General features: G+C 39.5%; 1 protein-coding gene across 4 annotated transcripts in view; it reads right to left on the bottom strand.

The window, feature by feature from the left end:
- Positions 1-20,694, bottom strand: part of fndc3a (fibronectin type III domain containing 3A) — a 94,169-nt gene that overhangs the window by 10,388 nt on the left and 63,087 nt on the right. For all 4 annotated transcript variants that reach the window (XM_063016291.1, XM_063016290.1, XM_063016292.1 and 1 more), the window contains 12 exons: positions 18,540-18,842; positions 15,121-15,179; positions 9,933-10,102; positions 8,540-8,599; positions 8,297-8,435; positions 5,087-5,140; positions 4,809-4,933; positions 4,512-4,686; positions 4,187-4,273; positions 2,880-3,018; positions 2,723-2,791; positions 1,473-1,591 (listed from right to left, as the gene is read on the bottom strand). In XM_063016291.1, the coding sequence (XP_062872361.1) occupies positions 1,473-1,591; positions 2,723-2,791; positions 2,880-3,018; positions 4,187-4,273; positions 4,512-4,686; positions 4,809-4,933; positions 5,087-5,140; positions 8,297-8,435; positions 8,540-8,599; positions 9,933-10,102; positions 15,121-15,179; positions 18,540-18,842 (1,499 nt within the window). The remainder of the gene's footprint in view (positions 1-1,472; positions 1,592-2,722; positions 2,792-2,879; positions 3,019-4,186; positions 4,274-4,511; positions 4,687-4,808; positions 4,934-5,086; positions 5,141-8,296; positions 8,436-8,539; positions 8,600-9,932; positions 10,103-15,120; positions 15,180-18,539; positions 18,843-20,694) is intronic.

Here is a 20,694-nt window from a genome sequence, read left to right as displayed (position 1 = left end):
TTACACTAGAACATGAATGTTTTTAATGCTCATAATTTCCTGTTGTTGTATTTTTTTTTCGTCCTAATTTCAGCTGTTTTGAACTGTTATTCAGGAAATGACGGTTTTAAATCAATGAATGACATGCAGCCTTCACTATCAGTAGAGCTAATGTGCAATGTGACTCAACAGGTAATGAATGCATCGATACTTTGATGCAATTTGTGTTGTTTTGTAATTAATTGCAGAGTCCACGACAATAAAAATAAGAATACATACTGTACTCTGAAAGCATTAATTGTTACTGGTCTTTTCCCTTCCTTTACTTAACCCCAGATTTCTGCTAGTTTCCCCAATCACAGATCATCTACCAATCAGAGACAACGGCTACTTACAAAAAAAAAAAACTATAAAAACTAGAGTGATTAGCATAGCCTCAATCTATTCTAATGTGGTTAGCTCAGTGGCACAGTGAAGGACAGGAAGTATGGTTGATGGCCTCTCTTGCTCAGACACATTTACTGCTTTAATAAATTTGAGCCTATAACTGATTTACAGATGTCATGTGACTCATCTCTATAGAAACAGACTGATTGCAGGAAAATATAAACTACCCCTCCTCGGACACACACATACAAAGACCACCACCTAATGCCTCTTTGAAAGGGCAGGTGAACATGCCTGGTGAGGACGCTCATTACCCCACAGACACCCGTGAATGTCAACTGCTGCTTTAACCAGTAAGGGAAGCAGTACTGCCACCACACCCAGACCGAGGGACAAATTACTCTCTCAGTCTCTTTGACATACAGAGCTATGCTATCTTTCTCTTAAATTAGCAAGCTCCTGATTATAGGGCGGATGCTTTATTGATGCACCGCATGAGAATGACAGTACTGTAGTCAGAATACTCTGAAATGATCTAGTTGTGTGTTTGTTTGATACTTAACTGCTATGGCTATTATCATGGCTGAATACAAGGTTCCAACTTTAAAAAGTCAATACGGGCTCGATACATTTCTTTATGGGAATTCATGAAAAGACTTTATATGGATTAGGGTGTTGACTGAGTAACTGTGAGGGTGTAGAGTTTCTTGTATAGAATAAATTGGAGACAGCTGAAATGAAGATCTAGATGAATGGAGCCCCTATTGGGACACATGCTTCTTTTCACGCTTACTTTTACTCGCTGCTCAGATTGGGCAAGGCCCACACAGAAAAAAATCAAAGATGCATGGGCAATGCATTAGTACAAGGATTATGAGACTAATAATATAAATGAACATGACCATGCCAAACGACTTCACTTTAAAGAACTGACAAGAATCAGAGTCACATTTGAAAGAATCAGACTACGTATGAACAAAGAAGACAGTGTGTGTTCGCGTGTGTTTGTTTACTTATGTGTGTCTGAACGGTTTTCTCAGCTCTGCTAGTGACGCAGTAAACTCTGGTTTGATTAGATGTGTTTATATACATGTTGATGTGTTTACCGGGCTTTGACCTCCTTTGCTCAAGCACCACGCTCTAGCTTGGTATGACCCACCAGGCTTCAGGCTATCACACACACACTCCAGAGCTGAGCCCCTGTATACTTGCTCCCAGGATGAACCTGAAAACAAGAACACACATACAGCAGTGGCATGATGATCATTAATAGAGGTTAACGGTGACTGAACACTTTCTCTGTACTGCCTGCTTCAAGGTGAACTGTGACCTTGTTGAATCCTGAGCGTTCAGCTTTACCAATGGTAGCTCAACTGTTAGGATACTGGACTAGTTCTCAGAAGGTTGCTGATTACAGTCCCTTGAGGATGGCGCGTATCCCTTACTTGCTTGGAGTGTGGTTAGTCAAAATTGTAAGCTGCTTTGGATAAACATCTCTAAATGCCGTAAATGGGGTGGTACGGTGGCTCGGATGGTAGCACTGCAAAAAGGTCCCGAGTTCGATTGCTAGGTGGAGCGGTCCGGGTCCTTTCTGTGTGAAGTTTGCATGTTCTCCCCGTGTCTGTGTGGGTTTCCCCCGGGAGCTCCGGTTTCCTCCCACAGTCCAAAGACATCTTTTAACCTGCCATAGGTCTTACAGAGAGGCACACACTGCCATCTGTGATCAGCCAACCCCCTTGCAGGCGACTCGACCAGACGACGATCATAATTACAGCAGCGACGAGAAACCCTGCTTCAATCATTGTCCCAACCACCTAAAGATGCACAGCCAATCATTGAACAGTCAGTGAACAATAAGAGAGAGCCAATAGAGAAATTGAGAGCCCAGCGGTGGTGGGCTGGGGTGTTAGATTGCTGTGCCACCCAAGCATCCTGTGTGAGGCATTTTTAACTTACAATGTAAGTGTAGTTGTGTTTGTTTTTTCCAGTTTTCCCCCCAGGCTTCTGATCTTCTGTTATTGATTTCTACTTTCTTTCAACCTTTTGCTCTGCAAACCCTGCTACCGTACATTCCTCCCAAACTGTGAGCTCTCTCTACACAATACAAACTGAGGTTACAATCCATGGCATGCTTTTCTTCTTATTTCTGTTCAGAGCTGCAATAGCAAAATGTGACTGCGGATCTAATGTCACTGGTATTCATGCTCATTATAATGGTTACATTCAAGGCAACGTCTGACCTGTTATAAGAAATGAATGCATACCTGCCAGCCAATCAGAAACAAAGACTTTTTGCACCCACTGTACATAATGTATTATGCATCATAATTAATAAAAAAAAAACAATCCAATGTACCACTTAGTCCTTCAGATAGTTCCACCACATATTCAGTTACTTCTGAACCACCAGTATCTTTGGGAGCATCTGTGGGAAGAAAAATAGCCAGTGTGAGCACACAGTACACACAATAGTGTAACACAATACAAGCTTGTGTGTACAGTGCTGAACTTGCCCCAGGACATTCGGAAGCTGGTGGGATGTGGTTTGCCCTTAACAGAGAGTTTGCAGGGGCAGTTGGGTCTGTCTGGGGTCGTGGTAAACTCTGATGCAGGACCCGGGTTACTTTTGCCTTCTGTATTATATGCAGCAACCTGAATATAAACAAAGAAAATCACCACATTAGATATGAAGTTATAAAGTTCCTTTTAAAAGTCTGGTAGCTCACCAGAATATGCACTACATGGAATGGTATGTTGACATCCGTGTTTCAAATCCGAACTGCATTTTAAATGTCTCTATTCTGAACTCTATAGACACCCACCCAGATCCTGGACAAAATTAGTACTGGAGATCCTAAAGATGGCTTCTGTTCTATTGCACATTTGTAATATGTAAAATGTAAAATGATCCAAGTCATCATTATAATCAATACTTAGTGGAGCTCCATGATCTCTCCTGTGATGGAATGTAATTGGAGCCATTAGAGAAGAGTTTCTCAGCAGGTAATAAGAGCCTCATCAGCAAACTACCAGCAGGTCTGATCACATTAATAAACTGCCTGTCTTAGGAAACATGATTGCAATCGGGTCTATCCCTAACAACACCACAGTGGTGTCTGATACTTTGTAGAGTTAGATGTATGTAAAATAAATGTAACTTGAGGATTTACAAATAAGGAAAACCAAAATGTGACTATTTCATTTTTCTTACTGCTTCTGCTATCATCTACTAGCCTACTTGATGGTGTCAAGAACTGGTATCCAAATGTATAATTTTTTTTAGGATTTTAACATCATGCTTTACATGGTTACATTCATCCAATAATCATCTAGTAATCACTGGTTACAACAGATTCATCAGTTTAAGTTCAATGTCAAACACAGTCATGGACAATTTTGTATCTCCAATTCACCTCACTTGCATGTCTTTGGACTGTGAGAGGAAACCGGAGCTTCCAGGAGAAGCCCACATAGACATAGGGAGAACATGCAAACTCCACACAGAAAGGACCAGGGCCTGCCTGCTGTGAGGCTACAGTACTACCCATCGAGCGACCGTGACCCTTGAATGTGAAGTAGGACAGATCATACACAAGACTACAATTTACTTACACATCTGCCCTATCAGGATCCATACTCATAAGTGCTTCTAACTTTCAATATGTTTGGAAATTTTGTAATAATCACAACAATGTCATGTTTATATCTAAAACTAGTTATATCGGCTCACTGAATCTGTTAGTGTTCTCCCCATTATGGAAATGAAAGGGTTAGAATTTCCTACACAAATATACATATGCATAGAGAAAGAGACTCATACCCTAAACTTGTACTTGGTGCTTCTTTGAAGATTCCTCACTGTGTGTGTGAGCTCGTTACCATCATAGCTGGGCTGGAACCCATAACCCTGCACATTCAGAAGAAAGAAAAGCAAACACCGGTCACATGATGAGACAACTGATGAATGAATTTGCATTCTGTGTGATAAGGTACCTAGCCCACCCAAGTAGAGATGCCCCACACTAAACAGGTGCCTGATTCAATGTGCTTGCATACAATTATGTACTAAAATACATCATTGAGTTTTTATATCAAGTATAAGTCTGAATTCAGGAATCATTTTCCATTTCAGACCAAACTCTCACCGAGCCCTCTTCCTCCATCTCCAGCACATAACCAATTTCGTCTTCTTTGGGTGAGCCGACAGGCCTTTTCCACTGCAGGCAGAGCCAGGTGACGCCAGTCTGGACCAACTCGGGGCTGGGAGGGGGTGCAGGAACACTGCATGACGTCAGCATGTCCACGGGTTCACTGAACTCACTACACAAAAAAAAAGGATCATTTAATGAGGACACACTTCATTTCACATAATCCACAAATAAGAAGTCAGCGTGCACACACACACACAGCTTTGCAGAGGCCCAGGCAGATAAATCACACACCTGACACCCATGTCGTTTTTGGCTGCTAGGCGGAATGAGTATTTGGATGCTGGCGAGAGCTTGGGCACTCTGTACTGCTTCTGAGGACCGTAATAGCACTGCTCAAACACTCCGGTGCCCTTACCCTAATCAGATATGACAAATAAAATACAGAGAGAGAAACATGATGACTTTCCACACAACATGGAGCTGTTGGTACACGGTTAATTAAATGTCAAAATGAAAGAAAAGGCATATAACATAAAATCAAGAAAAATAATAGTAAAACATAGCAGTACCTCGTCCCACTGAAGAATGTAGTTTTGGATTTTGGAACCGTTGTCACATGGAGCCTGGAAAAAAACATTGGTTTTAAGATTAGATGATTTAATGTTATTTATTATTAAATATTATGTTCAAGTATGGATTGGAAATTCTTTAAAAGTTAAAGTTATATCTTTACAAATATATAGAACTTAAACACAAAATTAAGTTGGCAATTAATGTGGCAATTTTTAAAGTTCACCGACAGTTAAAAAGTGGACAAAATTAAGTAAGTAGCCAAACAAGCATATATAAGGCCTTATGATCGGTGTGTTCTCCTAGACTGAATCCTAACTGGCTTTCAACATACTACAACCCCTGGCAAAAATTATGGAATCACCACTCTGGGAAGACGTTCTGTCAATTGTTTAATTTTGTAGAAAAAAAATAAATCACAGACATGCCACAAAACTATCATTTTTCAAAATGTCAACCTTCTGGCATTAAGAAACAATAAAAAAAAGAAACAAATATAATAGTTGTGGTCAGTCACAATTGCTTTTTTTAGATCAAGTAGAGGAAAAAAATATGGAATCACTCAAATCTGAGGAAAAAATTATGGAATCAGTCTGTAATTTGCAGTTATAAAACAAAACATCTGCAGCAGATTAGATTTGCTAATTATTCTTCAGTTTAAAAAGAGTGCTTACACCTCGGAGAGCTGTTGCACAAAGCAGATTGTCATGAATCATGGTTCCAACACAAGATATGTCAGTTGAAACAAATGAGAGGATTATAAAACTCCTTCAAGAAGATAAATCATTGTGGAATGTCGCAAAAGATGTTGGTTGTTCCCAGTAAGCTGTGTTTAAAATCTGGACCAAGTACAAACAAAATGGGAAGGTTGTAAAAGGGAAGCATACTGGTAGACCAAGTAAGACATCAAAGCATCAAGATAGAAAACTTAAAGCAATATGTCTTGAAAACAGAAAATGCACAACAAAACAAATGAGAAACAAGTGGCCGGAAAGTGGAGTCAATGTCTGTGACTGAACTGTAAGAAATCACCTAAAAGAAATGGGATTTACATACAGAAAAGCCAAACAAAAGCCATCATTAACACCTAAAAAGAAAAGAACAAGGTTAAAGTAGGCTAAAGAAAAGCAATCGTGGACTGTGGGTGACTGGATAAAAGTGATCTTCAGTGATGAATCGCGAATCTGCATTGGGCAAGGTGATGATGCTGGAACTTTTGTTTGGTGTCTGTCCAATGAAATTTATGAAGATAACTGCCTAAAGAAAACATGTTAATTTCCACAGTTGTTGATGATATGGGCCTGCATGTCGGGTAAAGGCACAGGGGAGATGGTCTTCAATAAATGCCAAAGTCCACATTGAAATTTTGGTTGAAAGGATGTTTGGTGATGATGACTTCATTTTTCAAGATGATAATGCATCTTGCCATAGGGCAAAGGACGTGAAAACTTTCCTTCAAGAAAACATATAATGTCAATGGCATGGCCTGCAAATAGTCCGGATCTCAATCCATTTGAAAATCTCTGGTGGAAATTGAAGAAAATGGTCAATGACAAGGTTCCAACCTGCAAAGCTGATCTGGCAACAGCAAGAGACAGTTGAAGGCAGATTGATGAAGAATACTGTTTGTCATTAGTTAACTCCATGCCTCAGAGAGTTTAAACCATTATAAAAGCCAGAGGTGGTGCAACAAAGTAATAATGGTGCAGTGTTTTCTAATGATTCCATAATTTTTTCCTCAGATTTGAGTGATTCCGTATTTTTTTCCTCTACTTGATCTAAAAAAAAAAGCAATTGTGACTGACCACAACTATTATATTTGTTTCTTTTTTTATTGTTTCTTAATGCCAGAGGGTTGACAGTTTGAGAAATGATAGTTTTGTGGCATGTCTGTGATTTATTTTTTTTCTACAAAATTAAACAATTGAAAGAACATCTTCCAAGAGTGGTGATTCCATAATTTTTGCCAGGGGTTGTACATACCCTCACTACATGAAACATGACATAGTGAACCTACTGTATGTAGTGCAGTGTGTGGTAAATGCTATTTAACCACAGACATCTTTTTGATGCTGTAATGAGGCTTTATGTAGATCTGTGGTTTAACCATTTAACCAGCTGGGTTACAACAGTGACCAAAATTCTCGGTTGAACTGATATTCGGTGGGGGGACAGAAATAGCTCAGTGGTAAAGGTACTGGACTAATGAGTGTTCGGGTGGAGCAGTTGTCTGGCTAGCCCTCCACCGCTGACTTTTCAAGCGGTGGTTTAAATCTCAGCTCTGCTATTAACAGACTGGGTGCCTACACAGGCCTGACTGGCCATTTATGGGAGTGGGGCACCAAGAGGAATCATTATTACTGTGTCTGCTGGCTGATTAAAGATGCCAGTACAAAGATGGCAAATAATGAAGAGCAGTGCATGACTCTCCATACACAAACCAGCCTTAGGCAGGTGAAAAGAAGTGGTTTACGTGTTGGAGGGTTGAGCAGTGATGAATCCAATTTACTGGATATGTATTTCGGACTCGTATTTTGTGACTTGTGAACATCTGTGATGACTAGATTAGGGGATAAAGCAAAATACATGCATAAATATAATATGTAAATGATACATTTTTAAAAAAAAGGCACTGTGTATTGCTGGTTGAAGCCCTACATCCACAAGGTTGTCACTGCCATACACCTTCAATTGCTTAGATTGAAACTGGTCACAATTTTAGTCGCTTTGAGTAAAAGCATTTGCTAAAAGCTGTAAATGTCAAAATGCTTGCTAACAGGCTTCCCATGTAGTGTGGGCTGCAATTGAAGAACTGCTGTAGACACATTAAACACATTTAATCCAGATGTGTCAGAAAAGCAGAAATATTGCTTTGCTAAGCAACTGTCTTGAAGTGGAAACTTATATTTCTGTGTGATGTTAACATTATACGTTATAACCCGAGAATGTTGAGAGCAACACTCGCCTGGCTTGGATTTGTTTCACTGAGCTTAACACTATTCAGGCTCATACATTTTCTGCCTCATGCTCAATCAGGACTTACATTTCAAAGAAAATAAATCACGATCTATGAGTGGTATTTCACTAACTGTTCAAATAGTAACAGTGAAGAAAAGGGCAGCTTTGTGTGCAGGCAGATTTTCCTACTGCATGACCTCATTTGTTGAAACTGGCGTTGCGTATGTGCAGGTGTATGTGTGTTTATGTACCTTCCACTGCAGGCTGAGGCTGTTTTTTGTGCCGCTGACTTTGCGAGGCTGGGCGGGTGTGTCGGGCTCACAGCACAGAGTTGTAAAACTTGCAGGCTCAGAGGGGTTTCCTTGTAAACAGTTATACATGGCCTGAACCCTGCAGGTGCAAAAGTAAATGAATAAACACATTAACGTTAATGATGGAACATTTTAGTAAACAGGACGGCTAACACTGTATGAAGTTTAATTGAGATTACAAACCTGACATGGTAGTCAGTTGCTGGTCTTAGGTTTTCTAGAGTTGCACTTAGCTCCTCACCACTGAGGAGGGAAAGAGAAAAGGATAAAACGAGTGACGTATATTACTTGTTTCTACCGACTGTACTACGGTTAAGAGGGTTGGGTTTAAAATAATTAGGGCCCTACTAAATTCACAGGAAAATGTGCTTAATTTCAAAGACCTCGTTTTTGCTAAAATCACAAATTTTATGGTTTTAAAGAAAACACCACTCATAAATGGATTGATAGAATAAAGGAAAGCTACAATACACAGCACAGCCCAGCTTAATAGTTGAAATATGAAAATACTTGTCCGTGTTTTGACACCCCCCGGCGTCCACGGAACTGGTTGGGAGTTTTCCAAACTTAGTTACCAGAGTCGTGTTTTTATAGCCGTTTTAGACTTTCACATCTTGGACATTTTGACTAACCGATTGCTAACAGAAGTGCTGTAGGATTTCTAGTGTAACAGACTTTTCTGTGGTGTAGTGTGCTGACATTTATGAGTTTATGTATTAAGTGCATTTTGTCTCTTTGGGGATTCTATAATCAATGGAAAAGTGTGATTCTCTACACACGTGATCATCTCAGCCAGTAAAGCATTATGCTCCCGATAATTTGTCTATGTACAGTTTATTTCTAAACTCAGCAAACTCTGTTACACTGCACAAAACACGGTGCTCGGTTACACTAGGACCGCCTGATAGTGTAAATTACCCAGTGAACATGAAAAAAAAAAAAAAAAAAATGTAAACTCACTAAGCACAAACTCGCGTTGAATTAGGTAGGGTCTTAATCATAATATATTAATTTGAGATTTAGCTAACTTCTTGTAAAACCCATAATATAACGTGAACACCAGACTGCATTCTCTCCTACTGGCTCATGTTGTGCAGATTCAAGACACCTAAAAGACCTTCAAACATTTCCATCCCTTCCAAACACTGCATTATGTCTCATCAAATAACACGCAAGCTAGGTTCCAAACACTGACAGAAAATCATGCCTTTCTTTACTTTAGTTTGACAGCAACTAAGCAAATTTTTACAAACAAAGCCTCGTCACCCTCTAATGTGTGTGTACTGTTTATTACCAACATTTTGGATCAAAGCTAAGTTGTTGAAATGCACTGTGCTGTTGTCATTGCGTGTCTCATTGGTAATGGAATTGTTAAATAGATTGCAGCCAAGTTTGCCAGCACGGCGCACTGCACCAAACATGTTAAACCTAGGCTGGGATCAGAACTGTCCACATATGTTCTCAAACTTCCATTTGTCAAGGTCCAAACAAACATTTAGAATATTTTGATGACTTGTTGTGCTTGTGCAGCATGCAGACTGCCTGATTAGTTGCTGTATTTCCAGAGCAGGTTTACCTGTAGGCAGTGTTATATTTGCCATCTTTGCCGTTGAAAGAGACAAACACCTCGTAGCTGAAAACGGGCTCTTCGGATTTCTCTTCACTCTTTTTATGCTCTTCGTTCCCAGTTTTTTTTACAGGAGCTGACCAGCACAGAGAAGCTTCCCTCGCCTGGATCTGCGTCACCTGAAGAAATGACAAGTCGGTAACCTTCATTAGCCAAACTTGTATCACTGTAGGTTATGTGTCCTAATGCCCCATTTTCACGATTTACAGACGTAGACAAATTTGTTGATACCCTTACTGCTCAAGAACGCTTCGTTCCTCTGAAAAGTGATGAAATTAAAAGCAATATTATGCATTACTGCAAGCTTTTGGTGTATCATAGAATAAAGCAAAGCAAGTAAGATAAATGTATTTAGATGTTTTATGACGTGTTTACACAGTGGTTATATATTCATGGCAGGAAAGATTGGTAATTCTCATATTTCATTTGTCAAGTGTTGTTCCTTAGATGTGCTCTTTTAGACCAATTTTTTCCACTTTTACATTTCAGTTTGATTAAAGATTTTTCTCTTAGTCTTTGGTATTGCAATAGATTGTTAATGCTTTAAGTATTTAGAACATTCAGTTAGTGTAAGTTGGACTGAAATGGGTATATCAAAGCGAAGAGATAAATCATTGCTTATTCTAGAAAGATATTCTACACCAGACTGGATAGATTCCCGGCCTATTTCAAAGGAGAAAAGTAGTCTCCCTACTGTTTACAATCATTGTGTGCACCACATTGAACATATACCAGAGAAAGCAAAAACAGAGCTGTCTGAGGAGTTCCAAAATAAAATTCTAGACAAGCATGTTAAAGGTAAAGGCTATAAGACCACCTCCAAACAGCTTGATGTTCCTAAAACTACAGTTGCAAACAATATTAAGAAGGTTTAAGGTCTCTGGGACTGTAGCCAACGTCCCTAGATGCAGCCACAAGATGTAAATGAACCCACGATTGAACAAAAAGAAAGTACACATGGTAGACAAAGAAGATCTAAACTCCAAGGCCAAGGTACATCAGTGTTGGATGGTGCGAGTAACAATGAGCTCTACAGAGGAAGAGTGGAATTTGCTAAAATTCATACTGACACGCCATAACCCTTCTGGGAGAATGTTCTTTGGACAGATGGAGAAAAAACTAAAGCTTTCTGGCAAGTCACATCAGCTCTATGTTCACAGACTCAAAAAATAAATCTGTGCAGGGCACAATGACATCTCCAGGCTGTCAAGGCATTCTGGAGCAAAATGTACTGCCAAGTGTCAGAAAGCTCTGTCTCAGTTGCAGGTCATGGGCCCTCCAGCAGGGTAATGACTCCAAAACACCCAGCTAAAAGCACTCAAGAACAAAACACTGGACTATTCTGACATGTCATACTATGAGCCTATCGAACATCTATGGACAGAGCTGAAACATGCAGTCTGGAAAAGAAACCCTTTAAACCTGAGACAGCTAGAGCAGTTTGTTTAGGAAGTGGGGTCCAAACTACCTTCTGACAGGCACTGAAGACTTATTCAGAGCTACAAATATACACCGATCAGCCATAACATTAAAACCACCTCCTTGTTTCTACACTTAATGTCCATTTTATCGGCTTCACTTACCATATAGAAGCACTTTGTAGTTCTACACTTTCTGACTGTAGTCCATCTGTTTCTCTACATGCTTTGTTAGCCACAGAGTAGGTATTATTTGGGTGGTGGATCATTCTCAGCACTGCAGTGACACTGACATGGTGGTGGTGTGTTAGTGTGTGTTGTGCTGGTATGAGTGGATCAGACACAGCAGCGCTGCTGGAGTTTTAAAACACCTCACTGTAACTGCTGAACTGAGAATAGTCCACCAACCAAAAATATCCAGCCAACAGCGCCCCATAGGCAGCGTCCTGTGACCAAGGATGAAGGTCTAGAAGATGACCAACTCAAACAGCAGCAATAGATGAGCGATCGTCTCTGACTTTACATCTACAAGGTGGACCAACTAGGTAGGAGTGTCTAATAGAGTGGACAGTGAGTGGACACGGTATTTAAAAACTCCAGCAGTGCTGCTGTGTCTGATCCACTCATACCAGCACAACACACACTAACTCACCACCATGTCATTGTTACTGCAGTGCTGAGAATGACCCACCACCTAAATAATACCTGCTCTGTGGTGGTCCTGTGGGGGTCCTGACCAGGGTGAAAGCAGGCTAAAAAGGTATGCAGAGAAACAGATGGACTACAGTCAGTAATTGTAGAACTTCAAAGTGCTTCTATATGGGAGCCGATAAAATGGACAGTGAGTGTAGAAACAAGGAGGTGGTTTTAATGTTATGGCTGATCGGTGTAGATTATTTTTAGTGATTGCCTCCAAAGGTTGTGCAACAAAATATTAACATTTTTGTCCATGCCATTTTCATTCTGTTAAATCAAAAACCAAAAGAATTGTGATTGTGATTTTTATTAACAATGATGAATGCAAATTAATTTAATCACTTTCGAGGCATTTCTGAGAAAATCCTGAGGTCTTTTTTCATGCAAAGGTACCAACAAATTTGTCCACGTCTGTAAATGACATTTTAAGGCTTTAAAATAAAATTGGTTCTCACAGTAGGACGATCATGGTAACTGCAGGTAATTGGTTGAGACATAATTTAGTAATAACTGTTGGTGAGGCATTTTATTTTACCGGCCATTTAATTAGTAATGTACTTACATGCATACTCATGAACAAACACTCTCTTTCACACACAAACACACACACATTTTGATGTCATGGCAAGACTTAAGACTCCAGCTTAATTCTGACAACCTTGGAGATTCAGCTCCTGAATAGGCTGATATAATCGTAACATTGTTCTGCAAAAACCTCAAGGCTGTCTGGATCCATTGTATTTCTGAAATGTCTCATGCAAGTTAAATTTAGTCACCGTACCATCATACCGTACCAAAAATAAGACAAAGGATTGCACTATACAAGTAAGGAGAAGTAAGATAAAATAATTCTTATTTTTAGCTGTGAACAACTATCATTTAGTTACAGCTGCATGACTCAGACTTTCTCAAGAGCCCTTGATTCACTACAGACCCTATTTCCCTCTGCTGCCTAATTTAGCCTTCAAGGGCTTTTGTAGAAAGAGTGTTGACAAATCTGGATAGTTCTAGTCATTGCAGTGAATTACTCAAGTTATGGCTGAAATTGATTTCTGCAGACACTTGTAATCCAAAGCAACACACAGCTAGCAATTCAGGATTCAGGTCTTGTTTAGGGGCCCAACAGTGGCAATTAGTTTAAGTGGCTTAAACTAGTGACTTAGTGATCTGTAGTCCAGTACCTTGATTTAGGGCTGGGCGATTTTCACGATTAATTCGGTTAATTCGAGTGACCGTTTTCATGCGATGTTAGAAATGTGACAATCGCGATTGTTTACATACTTTATATTTTCATTGAAATACTAACATGTCACAAGGCAGAAACTGAGCAGACGCTCGCGGAATATATATCAAGGAAAGTTTAATATAAAAAATGCAAAAACAGTGTACAAAATCAGCGAAAACTAATACAGTGAACGGAAGACAACAAGTGTCATGCACGGTAACGGTTAGATTCAGTAATAAGGAGCGCAAACACGATCGACAAAACGAGACACACGAACAGAAGAGTTTAATTAAGATTCACTGAATCGAACACAGCTGAAATTAATCAAAACTCCGGAGCCGACGAGCGCGATCAGGATTGGCTGACCGGGGACATGTGATAATCACGTGACAGTCCGTGGGAGCATGGGAATTGTAGTCTATATTGTTAGAAGCAGATCTTAAGACCTCCATCCACCCCCCAATCACAAGAGGACAAAATCAAAGCTGAGCGATTACTTGATGCCCCCCCAGTGTAGATACTGATACAGTCTCACTCAGAGGTGGAAACAGTAAACAGGCTTGTGTTCCTTTTAAGAAACCTGTAAAGAACTTATATGGTTTTGCAGTTTTCTTAATGTAAGGAGGTTATGCTGCACATTATTTAAAGTGAGTTGTTTGTGAGTTATTCTTATAAAGGTTATAGCTTATTAAGATTTCTATTTTGTTTTAATTATTGTTAATTAATGTTATACGGTTATTGTTATAAAGTTTGAGTTCCTTGAAAGGATAATTATCGGTGGTGCTGTTACTATTTTTGCACTTCTGCAGTAGTTTAAAAAAAAAATTGAGAAATCGTAATCGAGAATCGGTAATAATTTAAAAATAATCTAAATATAATTTTAATACAATTATTAAAAAGTAATAATAACATTTTTTTTTTTTTTTGGCAAAATTGCCCAGCCCTACCTTGATTCCTGAGCCATCATTGCACTGCCTAAAACAATAGTCCCATGGCATGGTGTTAATACAAAATATTAAGAGTAGCCAATTCACTTGGTGTCACTTAGCAAACCAAACTCGACATAGGTGCAACCAAGGTTGGCAGAGCCATGTAGCTGTACAGCTTTTAGACCAGCGGTCCCCAACTTTCTTTGAACCACGGACCAGTTTCATATAAGATATAATTTCACGGACCGACAGGGGAGGGAGGATTTAATAATATTGCTCACAAATATTGTAAAACGAGCTTTTTTTCATTGCAACGAGACACTGCTCCCACCTAGGAGTGATATTAGACAATAACACCTGAAATAGAAGTAGTGAAAACTGCTTTTCTAGCAATCTGTAATTATTTATTCTTTCTGTGCGGCCCGGTAATAAATGACCCACATACCGGGACCACTGTTTTAGACTACATGCTGCGCCACGTTTCAAAAAACAATGGCTAAAAACAATGATTAAACATTAACTTGCTTTAAATGACTAACAACTGAATAGTAAAAAAAAAAAAGACAGAATCATTCCTTGTGTTTAACATAAACCATAAACACTGGAGCACATGTACATGAGGACAGATCCGAACAAACAAGAATATGGCAATTTTGTTACTGTTAACGAAATTACATGCCATTTTAATGATCCATTAGCATCAGCTCTTACTCATATCCTCCAGGGCAAGGACTCATGGATGTATGCATTTTGTAATTCTTGCAAATGCATAATTGTCATTGACACACATTATGAAATCATAACCAGCAAGCATCCAGACGACCAGAGATTCTTCCATATGAACAAATGTACACAAAAATCTTACTCACCACTGGCTTGCTGATATTGTTTAACCACTCCAGAAGAGCCTGCGTCTTTTCATTCGATTCTGAGAACAAAGAGATAACATTCATGTTGAAAACAATATGAGGACATATCATTCAATACATTAGTCATTTCGAGTATTTCTCCACAAATGCAGGGTTGTTTTGACACCCCCTTGTGTGTCAGACAAAAAATTATAAACTGGCCCAAACCTGTTAATTAAACCATTAAACATATACACACAGTCCAATTAATTAACCAAACCAATACTGGAAGCTGTTTCAGCATTGTCAGCATTTGCAAAGACATTCCCGGGACATAATCTCATAAGATTTTATAGCTAGCCCTGTAACACCTCGTACAATTTTCTATAAAATGCTGCATCAGTGCTGGAAGCAAATCCTTCATGTTACCAATGACGCACTAACATGTCCCTTATGTTTGTTTGTTTGTTTATTAGGATTTTAATGTCATGTTTTACACTTTTGAATACATTCATGACAGGAAACAATAGTTTATCTTCACACAAGTTTCATCAGTTCACAAGGTCATATCGAACACAGTCATGGACAATTTAGTATCTCCAGTTTACCTCATTTGCATGTTTTTGGACTGTGGGAGGAAACCCGAGTAAACCCACGCAGACACGGGGAGAACATGCAAACTCCACACAGAAAGGACCCGGACCGCCCTACCTGGGGATCGAACTCAGGACCTTCTTGCTCTGAGGCGACAGTGCTACCCACTTAGCCACCGTGCAGACCCATGTCCTTATGTAAATGGTTAGAATCCTACAGCTTTACTCTCTCTGATTATTTCATCCCCAATACATATCTATAAAAACTATTCAATATTACTACACCAATTAGTTGCATCTGTAATACACACGTGTGTGAGCCTGTTATTACTACTGATTACACCATAGTTATGAGAAACATTGATTTCTGATTGGCTGGCTGGTGTTTACTTGTTTATAATCAGACAACCTGTGATAAGTGTGTATATATACATTGTGGGTCAAAAAAGGACCTCTGTAACTTTGTCCATAATTTTTGATTGTGATTATTGTAATTATATTGAGATTTTCTACTGGGTGGAAAGATTTCTAAAAAAAAAACTGACATGGATTTCATATCATGTTGAAAACATTTAAGATTCGTGCTAGGTGTTCTGTTGGACTCAAAACTTGTAGAACAAAACTACCCCCCCCTGAACAGCATCCGCCTGAACAACTGACACAAGGCAGGTTGGTTTCATAGCCAAATTCTGAACCTACTGTCTTCATATCACAAGTAAGGTCATTATTAATCACAAATATTTATTTTAATATTATTTTTAATTAAAGTGTCCAGTTTTGGCATTAACTGTATAACCACAAAGGTAATCTGTATAGTGGATGTAGCTTAAAATAGGTAATGAACGTATGTGCCACATAGGTTTACCTAATAAAGTGCTTGGTGAGTGTATAATTATAATCAACCCTCCAATAAATCAATCAAAATCTCACTAAACAGTGGCTCTGACTTGGTTGTACCAGGCACAGCTTGAGAGCTACAGATGTTAGCTCCATTCGCTGTTAGGGCTAATGAGGCTAGAGATGCATTGCTCAGCCTAGCTCCACTCAGCTCTGTGAGAAGCTCTGCCCTTAAAACCCATTCACACCATTTAGAGGCTGCAGCACTATATTCTACGCTAGACTGGAGATCTGACAGGACTAACTGGGGTTCAGGAATAGAGCTATATTTGAAAAAATGAACTGCTGTTCAAAGCGATTACAATCAAAAGGGGAGAAAAGCCAGGCTTCCTAATGAGCTCTGCTACAAGGTTTAAAGCCCTTTTGTGGGGTCTTGTCTCTGTCTGCAGTCTGGCTATAAAATGTTTAGCTCACAAGATTTTATGAACTATTAAAAGATGCCCTTTGCGAGCAATATGCTCTTTATCTGACTTTATCAGACTGAACACCAAGAACCATGTCCAATACCGTACCATAAATATTATCCAATTAACTATTTTGGAGGTCTGCTATCTTTTATTGGAACTGTGGCTGTTGGTTTTCAAGCCAACCAGGCAGGAGATACGTCTATTACTGACCAGCAGTTTAAAGACCAAGACCAACTGATTAGATATGGCAAATTAGAAATAACTTATGTTTGGTTGGAATGGAAACATTTGGCCAAACAGATCCTTTAAAACATGTATGTATAGCATAATGTAATGTAACAAATATCTTTATCTCTTTATTTTTTTACTTATATTTCTTTGGTCATTTTACGCCGTGCTTACACCATGGTTATATTGCAACCAATATTATATTATTAAAAGATATTCTATAAATGTTTGCATAGAAGCCCTACTAATAGGATCATGCACATACACTGATCAGCCATAACATTAAAACCACCTCCTTGTTTCTTTCTATACTCACTGTCCATTTTATCAGCTCAACTTACCATATAGACTTAGACAAACTTTATTGTCATTCATTATACATAAGTGTATGCAGAACGAAATATAGAAGCACTTTGTAGTTCTACAATTACTGACTGTAGTCCATCTATTTCTCTACATATATTTTTAGCCTGCTTTCACCCTGTTCTTCAATGGTCAGGACCCTCACAGGACCATCACAGAGCAGGTATTATTTAGGTGGTGGATCATTCTCAGCACTGCAGTGACAATGACATGGTGGTGGTGTGTTAGTGTGTGTTGTGCTGGTATGAGTGAATCAGACACAGCAGCGCTGCTGGAGTTTTTAAATACTGTGTCCACTCACTGTCCACTTTATTAAGACACTCCTACCTAGTTGGTCCACCTTGTAGATGTAGAGTCAGAGACGATCGCTCATCTATTGCTGCTGTTTGAGTTGGTCATCTTCAGACCTTCATCAGTGGTCACAGGACGATACCCATGGGGTGCTGTTGGCTGAATGTTTTTAGTTGGTGGACTATTCTCAGTTCAGCAGTAACAGTGAGGTGTTTAAAAACTCCACTTATACCAGTACAACACACACTAACACACCACCACCATGTCAGTATCACTGCAGTGCTGAGAATGACCCACCACCCAAATAATACCTACTCTGTAGTGGTCCTGGGAGAGTCCTGACTATTACAGAACAGCATGAAAGGGGGATAACACAGCATGCAGGGAAACAGATGGACTTACAGTCAGTAATTGTAGAACTACAAAATGCTCCTATATGGTAAGTGGAGCTGATAAAATGAACAATGTGTTTAGAAACAAGGAGGTGGTTTTAATGTTATGGCTGATCGGTGTACATATGACAAATAAAGGTTAACTATTATATTACATTATATTATATAGACTTCACAAAGAGATTTACAGTGATTTATTTATAACTGAAAAGTACTAGAAAACAGCTGATCCAGAAGTGATCACAGGCAGCCTGAACAGAACTCTGTACCTGGGGCCTCCATGTCTCTTCCTCTCCCAGGACACTCCTTTCCCAGGTTTGTAAGCGTAGCAGCCCGGCTTTGCTCATCCACCCCTTTAAAGAGGCCGTTCTGAAGGTCTCCTCCTGCTGCTGGTAAAATTCCACTGTTCTTCTGTGGAGAGAGAGGGGGACTGTCTTTGGTAGGAGCCTGACTTCCCCCTCCTCCTGACTGGCCACCCTGACGCTCCTTCAGTCTTTTCTGCAGCCGTTCATGCGCTTTGTTAGCCCTTTCGTCTCTGTGAAACACCGTGCGTACGTGTGCTGGATGAGTGTCTGTGGAAACGGCAAACAGTTAAAAATTGGAAATTATTGTGCTAATTATTTTATGCATCAAATACTGATCATTTGAAATGGATCGGGACATCCAAAATGAATAGCAATACTGAACAGTCTGTGTTCCAGTATGTTTTTTTTTATGGTTTCTGGATAACATCTGACAATTTGGACAGCTTTACATCAAGCATAAGATAGCAGTTTGCACTTGTCCTTGGCAGAAAGAACACTGTTTCATATACAAACCCAATGCTATGAGTTGGGAATAAAAAGCAGGGACTATTAAAAGCACAATTTGTGACAGATGCATTCTAAGACTTGGAAGTTTGTGGACTGACCAAAAACACCTGGCAAACCTCTGTTAAGTGATCCTGTTATGACTGGGTATAAAAGAAGAATTAATATACACCTCAGTCATTTATGAACAAGGATAGTTCAAGGATTGCCAGTTTGCAAAAAAGTATACATGGTACCAAGGACGGATTAAGGATAGTCTGGGCCCCTGGGCAAACTGCTTGAAATTGCTTGTCTTAAATTTAAATAATTGCAAAATTGCTAAATTAATTTGTGTCTCTGCGCTTAAGAGAAATTGAACATAATAATTTTGAAACAATACAAATTCAGAAACATTAAGTAAGGGCCTGAATCGCATATTTGCAACAAAACGTCTGTTATGAAATATGGTAGCTTGCCTGGCAATCTGTAGGTCCCTAGAAAGTCAAGAAGCCATGGTAAACGACTTCTATGGAAGTCAAGGGCCCCATAGCAGGGGCCCTCGTGATCAAGGGCCCTCTAATGGTATGCCCTGCTCTTCTCTAGGGCCCCCTGGTAGGGGCTCTCATAACCAGGGCCCTCTAAAAATATGCCCCCCTCTTTCCTAGGACCCCTAATAGCCAGAAGTCGAAGTCAGAGCAGTGCCACAACGCCTCATCCATTTTCATAAGGGGCCCAAAAGCATGGCTAGGGCCCCCAAAAGCATGGCTAGGGCCCAAAAGCATGGCTAGGGGCCCCAAAAGCATGGCTAGGGCCCCCAAGAGGCCCTGGGGTCAAAGTCCCTAATAGTCAGAGAACCCTTAAAATGGAGGGCCCTCGGAAATAAAAATATATTGTATCATAAATGTTGATGGGCCGGGGCCCCCTGACCTCAAGGGCCCCTGGGCGCTGGCCCAGTCAGTAATCCAGCCATGCATGGTACAACAATTTAAGAATCACAAAATTGCAAGAAATTTTAGGATTTCACCATTTACAGTCCATAATATTATTGAAAGATTCAAAAAAGAATCTGTGTAAAGTCCAAGGCCAAAAACAAATATTGCATAACAGTGACATTCAAATGACACTGCATTAACGAACACAGCATGCATCTGTAATTAATCTAACAACATGGGCTCTGGAACCCTTCTGACAATCACTGCCAGCAAATACAGCTCATCTCTGCATCGCTATATCTACAACCTCCAGAGTCACCACAAACTCATTGGAACCCAAGGTTATTCAAAATGGATTGACAGAAATTGCAAATGTGCCGAATCTGACCAGTCAATTTTTCATATTATTGTAGAAAATAATAGACACTATGTTCTAGGTCAATGAAAAGTTGAAGGAGTGTGTTAGTGCTAATGGGATAGGTAACTTGTACATCTTTGAAGGCATCATGCATGCTGAGGATTACATACTCATTTTGAGCACCATACTGTAACTGATTACAATACAATGTAATCTTTAGGCACTGTTAACATTTTTACTTATAAGGGGTTGAAATACAACATGTTTAATGATAGCCAATTAGTTTATCACATATCATTATTCCTAAATATGGCAGTACAGATTCTTGTGCAGTCACTTGTAATCT

Source organism: Trichomycterus rosablanca, chromosome 20 (assembly GCF_030014385.1).
Source record: "Trichomycterus rosablanca isolate fTriRos1 chromosome 20, fTriRos1.hap1, whole genome shotgun sequence".
Lineage (NCBI taxonomy): Eukaryota > Metazoa > Chordata > Actinopteri > Siluriformes > Trichomycteridae > Trichomycterus > Trichomycterus rosablanca.
This window is presented reverse-complemented; position numbering and strand designations above follow the sequence as displayed.